The sequence below is a fragment of the Elgaria multicarinata genome, chromosome 8, assembly GCF_023053635.1.
Source record: "Elgaria multicarinata webbii isolate HBS135686 ecotype San Diego chromosome 8, rElgMul1.1.pri, whole genome shotgun sequence".
Taxonomy (NCBI): Eukaryota; Metazoa; Chordata; class Lepidosauria; order Squamata; family Anguidae; genus Elgaria; species Elgaria multicarinata.
Genome location: NC_086178.1, coordinates 74784861 through 74801368, shown reverse-complemented (window position 1 = coordinate 74801368; position 16508 = coordinate 74784861). Strand labels below are relative to the sequence as shown.

Sequence of the window (16508 nt, the reverse complement as noted above, 5' to 3'; positions counted from 1 at the left end):
GTTGAATTTCTTTACCCTTGTACAATTCCTGATAAAATTCCTGAAAAATTTTTATTTTAGCTTTCATTGCATGACAATAATTCCCTCGACTATCTTTCAACGTTTCTATCCCATTCCTCCCTTTTTCTTTTTGTGTGAGCTTGGCAAGCAACCTCGAGTTCTTATCACTGTTTTCAAAATATTCCCTTTTCATATACATTAAATTCTTTTGAATCTCTTCTATATTTAAGTTTTCTAATTGTTTCTTCTTAGCTTGTATTTCCACTAATTTATATTTATCTTTACTTCGCCAATATCTTTCCTCCAAGTTTTTAATTTCTATCTCTAACTTTTCCTGTTCTGCACGTTGTTGTCTTTTTAAACTACATGTTTCTCTAATACAGATTCCTCTTGCTACAGCCTTCATGGTGTCCCAAATGACTGACCCAGCTGTTCCTCCTTTTTCATTAATTTCCCATGCCTCCGACAGTTCCTTCCGAATTTTATCTACTATTTTATTGTATTTCAATATCTTTGTGTTCAACTTCCATCTATATGCCTCTTTATAATCTTTCTTAACTGTAAATTCTAAACTTAACAAGGCATGATCGGTTACTTTTATTACCCCCATTTCCATTTTACAAATCCTCGTTGCAAAGTCTTTTGAAACAAATATATAATCTATCCTGGAGTATGTATGATGAACTGGGGAAAAGTATGAAAATCCAGGCCTATTCCCGTAAAGTAAGCGCCACGAATCTAAATAATCATTTTCTTTTACTAATTTATTCAATATAGTCATATTATTCCTCTTTTCAGCATTAGTGGGATTTGACCTGTCCCTTTTATTATCCATAACCATATTAAAATCCCCAGCTAATAATGCACACCCCTCCTTAAATTCTTCTATTTCTTTGAACAGCTTTATAAAAAATTCTCTATGCCTCTCATTTGGGGCATAAACATTAATCAAAGTATAAACCTTTCCCTCAATTTTACCTTTTAACATAAGATATCTACCCTTATCATCCTTTTTTACCTCTTCTAATATAAACCCACTTTTTTTTGAAATCAAAGTGGCCACTCCATTTTTTTTTGATGTCCCTAATGATTTTTCATAATAGGCTAACCACTTTAATTTTATCATATTCGAATTCTCGGAGCCTTGGTGTGTCTCTTGGATCATTATAATATCTGATCCCTCTTTATTTAGCATTTGTTCTATTCTCTTCCTTTTCACGACTGCCCCTAAACCTTTAACATTGAGTGTTGATACCTTTATCTTTTTATCCATAATCACCCTTTTGAAATCTCTTCCGATCCCTTGTGCTCAGCAATTCAAACTTGCTTACATAAAAACACAAACTCCATACATAATACCCACACCCTCCTACCCCGATCCCTCCTCCCCTACCTTCCCCCCCTCCCCACCCCCCCACTCTAATCCCCCCCCCATATCCCCGTGAGTCTAATACTCCAGCCATCTACTTTAAAGGGGGAGGGGGGAGGCAGTGCTGTGCCTGGCCGGCAGGTCTCTATATTAGCATTTTTATTTGCAATTATCTCCAACATAATTAACAATTCTCTTACTCTCCAGATGTCCCAGCCTCATTCCCTCCCCCACCCACTCCAGCCCCATCTGCTTCCCCATCCAGACCCAGCCTCTTCAGCAAATCTTTACCTTGATCCAATGAGGTTACTCTGTACTCCCTCCTCCCATATGTAAATCTTAAGAAAACAGGGTAACCCCATGCATAAGGAATTTTATTCTTCATTAATGTTTCCGTTATTGGTTTAAGACTACGTCTCCAATTTAATGTGCGTTGAGAAAGATCATTGTAAATTTGCACTGGTTTGCCTTTACACTGTATCTGAACCTTAGATCTCAATTCTTTCATAATTTGCTCTTTTTTGTAATAGTTGCCAAATTTCACCAATATGTCTCTAGTCCCTTTGTAGTTTTTCCCCCCCACACGGTGGACTCGGTCCAGATCCGATCCATCTATTGGAATGTCAGGCGTCAGCTCCTTGAACCAGTTCACGATAATTTCTCTAAGATCTTCTCCTTGCGTCTCCTTCAGCTGCTTTATTCGAAGCGAAGATCTACGAGATTGATCTTCCAAGGCGATCAAACGCAATTCCCATTCTTTAAATTGTATATTAGTTGATTTTTCGAAAGCCTCTTGTTTCTTCTGGTCCAGATCCACTTTAGCCTCTATCTTTTTGATCTTATCCGAATTTTCCATCGTTTTATCCATAATAGTACGCATTTGTTTTCTGAATTCACTCATTTGCTGATCCATTTTTTTAAAAATAATCATGTTATTTTCTGCTATAATAGCCTTGATTTCCATTAAAGAGGGAGGGTTACTACCACTTTCTTTCCCCCCTTCTGCCATGTTTCCTTCTTTATTTGGTATTGTATCCAAAGAGACTGGGTCTATATCTTCCTCTTCCTGTTCAACTCCAGGGGCTGTACTTCCCAGGAAGGAGAGGTAAGCCAAATTATGATTTGAAGGTTTCTTTTTTTGTTTATTAAGCTTTTCCCAACTTTTGATCTTTTTTTTAACGTTGGGCATGGGTCCCTTCTGGGTAGGGCATAAATCTTAGAGTCCAACTCTCTTCATTAGCAACTTATGCTGGCTTCTCTATTATATAGCACTCACAGCTCCTTCTTCACGAGGAGGGGGGAAAAATCCAGTTCACAACAGCATTCACTAGAGGGGATCAGATTTAATCACTCAAAGTCTCTCACATCCCACATCTCCCTCACCGAATGCCAAATGCAGCTTTTTTCACCCCTTCACCCCCCTTCTCGCCACGCCAATAAATCCAGTCAACCACTTTAACCTTAGAAAGCCAGCATTCCAATCGTTCCCATGTGAGATAAAGATGAGAGGTTATATCACAGATCAATGTCCAGCAAACATAAATTCCTTCTTTTTAAACTGCGTCAGTCAGCGTTTACTTTCACTTTTCATAGAGTTGCCGTTTAGACAGACATTGCATTAATCATAGTTCATCTCACCTCCCTTCTCCAAATCTCTCCACTTTCCCGGCTCCTGTTGGTTTTATAATCATTTTCTGTCAGTTGCTCAAAGATTCATGCCCATTAAAAGAGAGATAATTGCCTTTTCCGGCAAGCGCCGTTCAGAGCCTCAGAAGAAACCCGCCATCGCTCAGGCTGCCAAGCTCCGCCCCCCAGGAGCATTTCTTACCAGCTTAGGCTGGAACGCCAACTGTAACCCTTACTGGAGAGGGAGAATTTTGCCTTGGTCACTCATGCTCTGGGGACATCCAGGTTGGACTACTATAATGTGCTTTACACGGGGCTGTCTTTAAAGACAGTTCAGAAACTTCAGCTGGTACAGAATGCAGCCGGCCAGATATTAGTGGGGATTGGGCAGTCCACTCATATGACACCGATACTGCTGCTTTTAAACTTTAAAGCCTTAAATGATTTGGGCCTGAGTTATTTGAAGGATTGCCTTCAAATGTCTGCACTCAGACATAATCAATAGAGGCCCTTCTCACTTGCCTGCAACTAAGGGAAGTTAGACTGGTGAGCCTTTTCAGTGGCAGCCCCACATCTCTAGAATATAGGGTGACCATATGACCGGATTTGCCTGGATTTGTCCGGGTTTTTTGATGACAAATCCGGGAGGGGAAATCCAGATTTTTCCGAAGAGCAGCTCTAATGGGAATTAACAAAAATGCTTATAACTCCATCGTTTTTTAAGATAAAGACATGAAACTTGGCACAATGGTAGCTCTTAGGAAGGGCTTTAGTCATATCAAATTTGAAACAGATCCGTTCATTCTTTGATTTTTTAGGAATTTTTTAAAAATTAAGGTTTTAAAATTATTATTTTTAAAATAGTCATTTTTAAAGATAAAGAGATGAAAGTTGGCACCATGATAGCTTTTAGGTAGAGCTTTAGCCATACCAAATTTGAAACAGATCTGTTCATCCATTGATTTTTAGGATTTTTTTAAAATTTGAGGATTTAATTTTTAAAAAAATATATATTATTTTTAAAGATAAAGAGATGAAACTTGGCACTATGATTGCTCTTAACAAGGACTTTAGCTATGCCAAGTTTGAAACAGATCTGTCCATCTATTGAGTTTTAGGGTTTTTTAAAAAAAGTTTGAGGTTTTAAAATATTTTTAAAAAAATAATTTTAACATGGCGACCATGTTGTCCTCCTTTTTGGTTTCCAAAATATGGTCACTCTACTAGAATACAGAGATGGGTTTGTCATGCCCCTTCTTTGCAGGTCTTTAGGAAGGCTCTGAAGACTCACTTGATTTTGCTGGCCTTCTCATAATTGGTGGCCTGCATGTTTTACTGGTGTTTTCATGGTATTTTTATAGTATTTTATTTAATATGTATTTATTTATTACCTTTCTATTTGTATTTGCATAGTTTTGCATTGTTTTTCCCTTCTACTACTCCTTGAGAAGGTTCTACCCTTAAAGGCAGACTAAAAATAATTTTAAGTAAATAAATAATGCCCCTCCTGCAGTTGGAAGTGGTACAGCCCAAACATAGTCTTAGAAGTCAGCCACAGAAAATTTGAAGTAACATGGTGTGCTTAGCTCAAACAAAAGAAGATTAAGAGGGATATGATAGTAGTTCTGAAATATTTAAAGGGGCCTCAGAGAAAAATGGGAGAACAGTTCTTGAATCCAGTGAACACAGAACAAGATATGATGCTCTAAAACTCCCTTCCCCAATTGGTGCCCCTCCCAAATGTTTTGGAGTACAACTCTGAGGGTTCCTGGCCATGCTGGCTGGGGATGATGGGAGTTGAAGTCTACAACATCTGGAGGGCACCAGCTCTGGAGGGCACTAAGTTGTTTTAAAATGTTGTCAGGGTAGACTTAGGTTAAGCAGCAAGAAAGTGAAGCACTATCCTTATAAAAGGTGGAATTGCAGGGCTAGAGAAAGACAAAAGAAAAATTGCCCCAGTTCATGGGCCAAATTTGGGGTGCTGCTATAAAGGCCTTTACAATATTGGATGTCTGCTCACCATGAGGAAGTGGGATGCTATCTAACTGTAGAAGATTTCAGAAGGCGTAGAAGAGTCTAGGACAGTTCTGGGGGGGGGGGAAATATGGGGCCCTATACTTCAGCACAGAGCTTGTGTGTTCTTTAACCCAACCCCAGAGAATCAGGTCATCATGAGGATTCAACATTTCCTGCTTGATGTAGCTCTCAGCCGTTATTGTCCATTTCTTTTAGGAATGTACAAACCAATGCTGTAATGCCACAACCTGCACTTTAAGACCAGGAGCAGTGTGCGCCCATGGCCTTTGCTGTGAAAACTGCCAGGTGAATTGTAATGTTTTCTCATGTGTGGGGGGTGGGAAGGACTCCAACGTAATCTTAATGCCAGTTCAAACATCCAGAGACTACAACTCGGAGTGGGGAACTTCTTTGAGCCCAAAGGCCAAATTCCATTTTGGTCAAGCTCTCCGGCAGGGGGAAGGGGGGGAGATTCCAGTGGGGCCAAAGGCAAAAGGAGTGAGGCCCAACTACCAAACACTACCGTCATACCTTAGCTTAAAGCTAGGGATGGATGGACCACCCTGCCCTTGCCTCGCTAGCTGCTCACCAATTCTCCATCCCTGGCATATGGTGCATGGTGGAAAGGCTGGGTGGACTGCCAGCACTCGGCAGCGGGGTGTAAATGGCTTCTCCCTCAATGAGCTAACATGATGGCAGCTCATTCTTGTCTGTAAAAGCTCCATTAGCGTAAATGGCGGGCTTAAAGGGCGATATCTGCAACATTACAGGCATGAACTAGGCCTGAGGTTCTATACCAAAGAAAAAATCTCCAATGCACCTTTAAATACACGCAACGCAGCACAGCAAATCTCCCATAAGACAATGTGTGGTTTTACTTTACGCATATATCGATAACATTAAAAGAAGGAGCCTTAAAAGTTTATGCCCACTTAAATAATTCCACCACTGCAGAGTCCTTAGAGGTTTAAACTGTGTGCTTCTATGCGTGCAGAGTGTCAGAGCCTTGCACTTGCATCTTAGTGAGGAATGAAGGAGGCCTTTTGGAAGCACGTCGTAAACAACTGTGCAGTATATCAAAGAGATGCATATAAATTGCTTTATACTGTGCTTAATGACCACTTGGTGCAGAGCCTTCGGTAGAGGAGGGAAAGCATTAGCCCGTAGCATAAATTTCACTGTGCAGTACCTTTTATTGATTGGAATTACAGTCACTTCTTTCTTCTTGCAGCTGAAACCAGCAGGGATCTTATGCAGGCACTCTAGTAATTCCTGTGACCTTCCTGAATTCTGTACTGGAGGCAGCCCTCACTGCCCAGCCAATGTGTACTTACATGACGGACACTCCTGCTATAGGGTGGATGGGTACTGCTATAATGGCATGTGCCAGACCCATGAACAGCAATGCATCACTCTCTGGGGGCAAGGTGAGCTCAAATTACCGATTGCTGTTTCTTTCTGTAGATATTTGTCCACACAAACAAGCAAATTGCATGTGATATTTGGAGGCAACGGAGACTTTGAAATAGCATGTGGCCAAGGGACATAGTTCAGCATTCCCTACCTCTCACATTTTATTACTGCAGGATTGATCTTTCTTGCTGCACTTCATCCCCACACTCAACCCCTTTTCTCAAATAGGTGGTCAGGTGATCCTACAATGCACAGCTACAGTTTGGGGGGCTGTCGCGAAGGATGCTTTCCAGCATATTTGTCAAGGATAGGCTGGAGGAATGGAGATAAGACATGGAGAGAATCATATCCTCTACCTAGTAACTGCTTTGCTTGTTTGGCTGAAAGATCTGTGGGCACTCATCATTTTATCCCAGTTCAGCTACTAGCTAGCCTCAGGCTCTCAGAAATATCTGTTGCAGCTCAGCGGGGCCCGTGTCTAGAATAGGTATCGTTGGGCACCTGCGTAAGTGCACTCCCCAGCAGGGTCCCACTGCCAAGAGCTCCCTGAAGTTAAGAACATAGGAAGTGCCATGCTGGATCAGACCAACTGTCCATTTGGTCCAGAACTTTGTTCCGGCTGTTGACCAAGAACCTACAAACAGAACACAGGTGCAACAACACCCTCCCACCCATGTTCCCCGGCAACTGGTGTATATGGGCTTACTGCCTCTGATCCTCCTCTTCCTCACCACTGCAACCTGCTTGTTCACCTGCATCTTTGTCTGGCCCAAACGACAGTAGTGGTGAGAAAAAGAAGCAGCAGACAAATATGCCTGCTTGCTCGCTGGCTCTCTGCCGATCAAGCAAGCAAGTAATAGCAGTGATGAGAAACAGGAGGAGGAGGAGCAAGACCAAGGCAGTGAGAAGGAAGACTCACGTAGGGGAGGGAGGCCATGGAAGGCGTCTTGCCCAAGGGCCTACAAAAATGCGCTGGATGAAATTTAGTTTCATAGCTGTAATCCACCATTCAGAATTCTGCATCTGTGTAAATGTTATATGGAGCCTTATAGGCTCCTTCCAAACGAAGGGTGACCACCATTAGCCCTCTTTGAAACCTTGTCTGCTGGGGACATTTAAATGCTTTCCAGAACAGAGATTGACTTGCCTTGCCTCAGTTTACTTAACTGTAAAATGCAAATACTTGCCTACCTCTCAGAAGTAATTACTGTACTGTTTGCTTAAGCACTTAGAGATTTCTGGGACGAAAGCCACCATGTAAGTGCATAGTATTAACTATGCAAACATAACTCATAGCAACTGCTGAATTATGGAGAAATTGTGCCACGGATTGTATTCCCATCAGTACTTTGAATTGACTTGGACAGTTGTCTGTTTTCAGCTGACATTGTAACCTAATCAAGGATGGAGGACATTGGATTGGAAAACTGCACATCCACTTACTCAAAACTTTATTTGATGTTGTACTTCTGCAATGTCGCCCCGCCCACCACACTCTCAATATTTTGTTACTTAGCTGTGTTACTTTTTCCACCCTCAATCCTTGTGCCCAATGACTGAATTTGTTGATTCTTCTTCCCTTCCCCATTGTGGTCTATACTTGAACTTTCTCCAAGGGCAGTCGAGTAGAGAGTGTACTGCCATAATGGAGCCTTCGGTCAGCAACCCCATACCCACTTACCTGGGATTAAACTCCATTAAACACAGTGGGATTTACTTCTGAGCAAACCTATATAGGACTTGAGTTGCAAGGCTACAAAAGAATGGGTGACAGCCAGATCCAAAGAGGCCATTGGCTGACGAATTAAGGTAGCAGATAAAAAGCACTTCTGGCCACAGTTGCCTCCTGGACCCCAAGTATCCTTCCAAAAGAAGTTCAGTGGGAAGGCTTCAGGATCAGTTTATTAATATTTGTAGTTTTAGTTTTAATATTGTTTTTTACTGTATTTTGCTAACTGAAGCTACTTTGGGCTTTATGAAGGAAAAGCAGGCTATACATTTTATAAATGAGTGTTTTAAAATCTACCACAGCTACCAAAATGCTCATAACAAGCTCAGAACACTACTCTTGGACCTGTTGAAACATAGCTGAGGACATTCCCCCTCCAAACCAATGGAGGATCTCCCCCAGCAGCTTCATAGACCTGTTAAATAAAAATGGGAAAAGAGCCCCCTGCAGGAAAGCCTCTATGAAGCAGCTGAAAAGCCACACATTCATTATTTTTGCAAACATTTATGGAGATATGAATGGAATTTTGCAATGTCAGAATTCCTACTAGATCCTGTAATTGTTTTAGCAATTTAGAATGGTCCCAACAACTAAGAGAATGCATACAGTATGTATTACTTCTGCTCTTACCCCTTCATCCTCTCCTCCCATTCAGGGCATTGTTGGGCTCCTGCAAAGGGCCCACACCCCATTAGAGGTCCACTGCCAAGAGTCTCCTGGACCTGCTCATCCTCTTCATTATAAGATGCTTCTTCACCCACCCACCCCTCTTGACCAGGCTACAATGGTGGTGAAGAGGAGGAATATTAGATGCTTTTTGGCTCTCTACCTGTCAGTCAAGCAAGTGGTAGCCATGATGATGGAAATAGCAGCTGGTGACAATAGTGATGAGAAGACAGAGCCACTGAGAGGGTGGCCATTGGAGGTGCCTTGCCCAAGGGCCCTCGAGAACCTGGAGGTGGCATTGCTCCCATTGGTCAACCTCCAAATGAAGATCTTTCAGAAGGGCTACTGAAACAGTCCCAGTCCTAAAGCCTAGGAAGAAACCAGACTGAAAAGGGATATGAAAAATATATATTATATTATCCACCAATGTTTGGAGTTGTGAAGGAATAACATTCACAGGGCCAAACTAGATCTAACACCCCAACTCAGATCAGGTGCATGGCATTTAAAGATGGGAGGGGTTAAATATTCCCCACTGCTTCTGTTTTCTTAAATCATGTGTACATAAAGCTGCTGTTTGCGCTGGAAGACAAGCCTACAGTTATGCTTAGATGTGCAGTGTACCTGTATCTTTTAGCCTACTGGCCAAATAGATGCTTCGAGAAGAGAGTTGTTTTCAATTTGAAAAATGGCACAGATTTTTTTAAAAAATCTCCTTACCTAGTGCCACGATCCTGACTTGAATCAGGGGACCTGTGGCTGCAATGAAAAATGTTTGTAAAATGCTACATTTAACATCTGAAAGGTCTTGTGTCTTGACTAGTTCAGCCATCAGCTATCATGCCCAAGTATAGGAGGTAGGATTCTGTTGCTCTAGCAGGTAGGTTCTGATATTCATGGGGAGGCAGTAAAGTTCTTCATTGTGCAGTGTTGGCTTAGCTACTGGGGGGTTGCAGTTTCAGTTCATGGCCCCAGAGCTTGAAGGCCCATCACCTCCCACACACCAAAGAGCAGCAGCAGCTAAGAGTGGAACACATGCACTTTTATGATATATCAAAGGGATCCCAGTGATGTACGGCCAGTCCTAAATCAAAGTGTGGAGAAAGTGGATAGGGAGACATTTTTCTCCCTCTCTCATAATACCAGAACCCAATGGGGTCATCCCATGAAGCTGACTGGTGGGACATTCAAGACAGATAAAAAGAAGTACTTCTTCACACAATGCATAGTCAAACTATGAAATTTGCTACCACAAGACATGGTGATGGCTACCAATTTGGATGGCTTTAAAGGGGAGTTCGACAAATTCCTGGAGGTGAAGGCTATCAGTGGCTGCTAGCCCTGATGGCTATATGCTACTTCCAGTATCAGAGGTAGAATGCCTATGTACACCAGTTGCTGGGGAACATGGGCAGGAGGGTGCTGTTGCACTCATGTTCTTGTGGGTTTTCCATGGGCAGCTGGTGGGCCACTGTGTGAACAGAATGCTGGACCCTTGGTCTGATCTAGCATGGCTGCTCTTAAGTTCTCATATTCTAAGTTCTTATATTTATTTTATTCTAAAATAAATTGAATTCCAATAGGATATCATTCAGGGCATGGAATAATGATACAGGTGTTATAAAGAATTGCATATTACTGAAATATTATTTAGCAAACTCCTCTTCAGGACAGGGGTAGGCTACATTCTGGGTTACACAGGAAAGTTCTATTCTTTTTAAATTATTTTTGCAGGGTTTTTTAATTCTTATTTTTGCAATGAAATATCTTAATACTTGGTTTTTATAAAGTCACATTGCCATAGATGTGACCTATTGATAGTGATATGATTGAAAGTTATGTAGAAAGTGATGCATTTGAATATTATCTGCTGCTTTTATTGGCATTTCCAGGAGGCACTTAGATATGCAGATAAATCTATTGGCAAGAGAAACATTATTGATTTTCTTGGAAGGAAGCATTGCCCTTTATCAAACTGGAACTTTCTAGGCTGCCAAACAAATGAATCTTTACTTCAAGTTTATGAGTGTGAACAAATGTGCCTGCACATTATTTTAATGAGATCGCTCGTGATGATGAAGAAATACCAGTGACATTAACAGTGGTATAAATGGTAGTCAACTGGGAGATAAAGCTACCTTTATGAAACATTTGCACTGTTTAACCCAAGAATCAACTCCCTGGTGGAGTGCTGAGAGTAGTTGATGTTGAATCCTCTGAATGTGCACAGCAGTGCTTGGACATGTGAATATAGATCTTTAGACTGTAACTTACTCTTCTTTCTGAAAATGACCTTCAAAAGCCTTATAATGCCTCAACACTACAGCAGTGCTTAAGGGAGTCATTATTTGTAGAAACAAACAAGTCTTTAACAGTTCTCCTGATGATATTTTACCTTGCAATCCTACACATTCTACTCAGAAGCAAGGTCCATTTCCCCCCAGTAAACTCCTAAGTAAGTAGGACTGCAACCTTAAACCAGGAAGCATCAGTATGGCCAAAGGAGGATAGAAAGAATGGTCTCATGATTAGGAGTCTGGATGTGGTAGATTGGAGAGCTGTTCTAAGGACTGTTACAAATGTGGATTGAAAATATAGAATGGTAATTTAAGTTGTTCTCTTCAAGCTATGTACCATATACTAGTTGCATTGATTCATGGTGGTGAGAAAAATCCAGTGTAGTTTTTGACCATACATTGCTGGCTTATCAGCCCAAAGTTCTAGCCTTCAACAGATATATTTATAACCAAGGGCTCATCTACACCAAGCAGGATATTCCACTATGAAGACAGTATGAAGTGGTATATAAAAGGCAGGAGCCACACTACTGCTTTATAGTAGTACTGGAATGCACTGACAACTGTTGGGGCCCATGACACATCTACACCAAGCAGGATATAGCACTATTAAAGTAGTATGAAAGCAGTATATGGTATGTGCCAATAGGTCCCAACAGGTGTCAGTGCATTTCAATACCTATGAATAACTTGCTTGGTGTAGCTGAGCCCCAAGACAATCTAAAGTCTGTTCATATTCACTCACACCATCTTGTATGCGGGACATTCTCCATCTGTCCCAGTCCCAGTTTCTTGCTCTGCATTAGTAGCTACCCATGAGCATCCCACAAGGTTCAGAAGACACTTCTTGGAATCTGCAAATGAAGGGGGAATCCCTGGTGCATGTGGAAGTGTCCCACACTATCCTTTACAACCTACCCTGTAACTGAATACGCCTGTCTTTTAGGATGCATTCCAGGCAGCTGCTTCATGTTGCTGGTTCAGCATTGAGCCAGTGTTGGAAGTGTTCTGGCTAGAAAAAAGCAAGACTCCTTCTATTCCTATCCCTTCCAAAAGCATCCCTCTAGTGAGCACGGGAAGCCAGCACTACTGACTGCTCATTCCATGCTGATTCTTGTCACCTCTCTGGACTGGTGGGGATTAATGCTCTACACATTAGAGCTGCCTTTAATGTGAGCAACACAGTTAGGACCAATGGCATGAGGGGAGAATGAAATTGGGAAATCATTACTCTTTACCAGATAACAACACATGGAAATGCTGCCTAATTCTGCAGGCCTCCTGGGTTCCACAACACTGGGCTCATTAAAGTTCTCTATATATAAGTCAACTCCCCACACACATTTCTTTAATTCTCTTTTCCGCCTTCCTGTTCTGGTTGAGATTACTAAACTAATCGCTCAGGTCATGGAAGCATGCAATGCCAGTTGAGAACTGTCTGCTTCTGCAATAACTAAACAAGCTTGCATATCTGTTGGGGGCGGGGGGAACCCAGCTTGACACCATCTCCAGTATGTTTTTAACCTGGCATGATTTGAAACAGGTGATTTCATTATTTTAGGGTGGGAGAAAGCTTTAGGCTGGAAAGGTTGACAGGACCTTAATTACTGGGGTGTCAAACTGATTGTCAATGGCAAAGCAAGATAAACTCCGCTCATCCAGTTCAATGAGTTTAATATCCACTGGAAATCTTTCACAAATCATTTTGTCTTCGCTTCTTCAAGTTACAAAATAGAGAGAGACAAGGCTTTCTGCTTCAGTTTATCTCCTGGAATTATGACAAATGGGCTCCCTGAAGAAACACAACATCATGGTTTGTTTCCTTAAGTGCCTTCTGAAGTTTTTGGTATGTTTCTTTTAACCCACTAGTTCCATCTGCTCTCTTTCCTTTTTTGCACATATACCTACAACCATAATAACATCAGCACAGGATTATAAAAGACTAGTTTGATGGGCTACTACAAGAATTGAAGCAGTTTGAAAGAGGGGTGGCATTATGTACACTCATTCCATTCTCAAGCTGAGTCCCCTTTTTTTCCTTTTTGGTGGCTGGGCACACTGCAATCTCAGCTGCTGGTAAGATATTTTTTTGCAAGTGGAAGGGTAGGTAACCTCAATGAGTGCCAAGAAAATTATTCAGGGGCACAGTGGTGCCCACAGGCGCCATGATGCCTAACCCTAGTTTATACCATAGGAAGCATTTCTTCTCTCGTATCATTTATATTGTATGTCCTCAGCCTGAGTCACTAGCAAGAGCAGTGTTGTGTTTCCAATTAGGCAATAAAAATGCAGTGTCAGACTTTGGCTTCCAGACCACACATTATTCAGAGAAAGTGTTGTTAATACAAGTTTACTGTTAGAGAGGCGGACGTGATTTTCGTTCTTTCAGGGAGTACCACTTAGAATCATACACTCCAGCTATGTGAAATAGGCAGTCTCAGCAATGCTGTCTTGTCTCCAAGTCAAGTTTCACCTTATGTGAGAAGGTGATCATTCTGGATTCTTACTTATTGATTGATTTTTATTTAAATCCCATGCAAATGTGTGAGTGGTTTACAGCAGTTTTTCTAGATGGTAATAGTGCTGTCCCTTAAAGGCTCACAATCCAAGGAAATTAAATGGTTTGGGGGGATAAAAGAGGCCAAATAAAATAAAAATGACCTTTTAAATGTAAGATCCTCTTTAATTCCCCACATCTATCCCCACTGTACCAGACCATGAATAGATCAATGAAAAAGATATATCATGGACAGTGCTTTTTGCAGGACATCACTCACTAAATGCGTATGTTAAAGCAGGGGTGCAGAAGCTCTTGCAGCTAGAGGGCCAAATTTCATTTTGCAAAAGCTCACGGGGGCCACATTGCAGTAGTGGGTTGGGCTGACTGCAAAGGGGGCAGGGCCAAAATACCATACAGACACAGATTCTCTTGCTAGATTGGCAAACCACAGATTATAGCACCCTCTGTTAGTTTTCATAGTCTCTGCTCCTCTTGATTCAAGGTAGGAAGTTAACCTCAACTCATACTTCTCTATGGCAGGTTTCCTTCAGTTTTTTCATATCTTTCTCCCTGACCCTACACCTGGTTTAACCATACAACTCATTCCAAGTTCATAGTGGCTGTGAGACTCTGCTCTGGCCTTCTCCCAGGCCGACATCCTTTTATTTATTTTTTGGTCAGGCAGACCGTTCACCAAGAGTGCCACATTTTTGCTAGCCCTACCACCATACTTTTCATAGCAGCCTGAGGTACAGAACTTCAACCTATTATTATTATTATTATTATTATTATTATTATTATTATTATTATTATTATTATTATTATGCAGGATTGATATGGGTTGATATATAAACAGTAATTAGTTATGGCAAGGGTAGGCAAAAGGTAATTGCTGGGTGATTTTCAATAGATCAGCAAGTGTTTCCCAACTCCAAACTGTTTAATGATAATGTCTTTCTCAGAAAACTCCTGCTTTCAATGAGAGGCAAATGATGAGGCCAGCTAGGTAATCCACAAAGCTTTTATTAAGCAACAAACATCTCTTCCACCTGAAGACAGTCTAATCTCTTGGAAACTTTCCCCTAGGCAAAACTATGCAAACTAAGCGAGACAATTGTCCGATCAAGGAGAACAGGAAGCTTTTTCCCAAACGCCTGTAACTTCAGAGAGCCTGGTGCGGAGGCAGGTTCTGGCACAATGCTAACCAGACCGACTTTCTCATGCCTTCCTTTCACTCCGTGGATTTTAGCTTCCGGAGGACCCTAGCATCTGCTAGCTTGTTGGGGTGCTCTCCTCCGGAAGAAAACTCACTTCCCACTGAGTGTGTAGGATTTGGCCTTGAGGAGGTAAGCTCTGGAGGGGGCTGACTCCCAGCTAGTGAGAGCTTTCTCCCCCACTGGTACAGGCTGGCTGGTGTCTGACGCTGCCTCCTCTAGTTCTGAATCTGATTCTGATTGATTACCTGAAATAGGGTTAGACATGGCAGATAGCAAGAACAAAAAACTTCCTTTCCTCCCTCTCAATTAAGCTGGAATCCTGGTCTGTAATAACTCATAATTAGATTTGTACTTCTAGGTGCTGGTCATCCCAGTGTATGGCTTCTAGGATTTCTTTAACTCCTCCATTTTTTCCTGTCTCAAGCTGGTGAACTACAGAGTTCAGATAAACAACAAGGGATGGCTTTCAGCCCTGTGACATCCAATCTAGTTGGCTGGCCGCTATTGGGAAAAAAAACTGGACTAGAATCATTGAGTTAGACGGGCCATTGAGCCCAATGCCCTACTCATATCAGCCCAGGAATCTACTTTAAAGCATCCCTGTCCAGTCTCTGCTTAAATACGTCCAACAATGGAGAACCCACCACCTCCCTAGGCATTTGGTTCCATTGTCTGACTACTATAACCATTAGGGAGTTATTCCTGATGTTCGACTGAAATCTGCCTTCCTGTAACTTAAGCCCATTTTTTCATGTCCTACAGTCTTTTATTTATTTATTTATTTATTTATTTATTACATTTTTATACCGCCCAATAGCCGAAGCTCTCTGGGCGGTTCACAAAAATTAAAACCATCATAAAACAACCAACAGGTTAAAAACACAAATACAAAATACAGTATAAAAAGCAGGCCTCTTAGATGATAGAGAACAGGTTGAGGCCCTCTTCTGTGTAACATCCCTTTAGGTACTTGAAAAGTGCTATCATATCCCCCCTCAGCCTTCTCTTCTCAAGGCTAAACATACCTAGTTCCTTCCAACTTTTCTTGTAGGACTTAATTTCTAGTCCCCTGATCATCTTTGTTGCCCTTCTCTGAAGTCATTCCAATTTTTCTGAGTCCTTCTTAAAATGGTGTCCAGACCTGAACTACCACTTTGGTCTGATCTAGCAGAGCAATTCTTGTGTTAGCCAATGCACGCATATATTCTGTTTGACACAGCGAGAACGAGATGCTGGGGTGGGGTGGAGGGCATCTGTAAAATTCATCTTCATTGTCAAATTCCTTTGGTGACATAGGTGAGATAATGCTCCAGTTAGTATGGTTTTCAAGCCTGAGAGTGAAAAATCAGTCAGAAATATACTTACAACCTTTCCTGCTTCTCTGCCTAGCTCATCAGAAAGAGTTCTGCATGTGCGTATTCTACTAAAATGTATTTGCCTTTCATTGAGCAATCAAGAAAGGCACTTCAAATAGGGGGGAAATATTAAAATTCACTTTATACCTTTTCCTGCAATTTTTATACAGCAAATCAATAGAGTTATGATGATTGCTTATGGTTAATCTTTTTTTTTTTTAAAAAAAGAGAGAAATTATTCTTTGCTGGTGTTTTTTAATTGTGTGAGAAACCACCTGATCTTGAGGATATGCATTCTCAAAGAGAGATCCAACAATATT

General features: G+C 41.4%; 1 protein-coding gene across 1 annotated transcript in view; it reads left to right on the top strand.

Moving 5' to 3' along the window:
- The window catches only part of ADAM12 (ADAM metallopeptidase domain 12), a 257743-nt gene that overhangs the window by 215268 nt on the left and 25967 nt on the right, over positions 1 to 16508 (top strand). Inside the window, exons 13-14 of the mRNA XM_063133269.1 lie at positions 5228 to 5317; positions 6243 to 6438. Coding sequence (XP_062989339.1) covers positions 5228 to 5317; positions 6243 to 6438 — 286 coding nt within the window. The remainder of the gene's footprint in view (positions 1 to 5227; positions 5318 to 6242; positions 6439 to 16508) is intronic.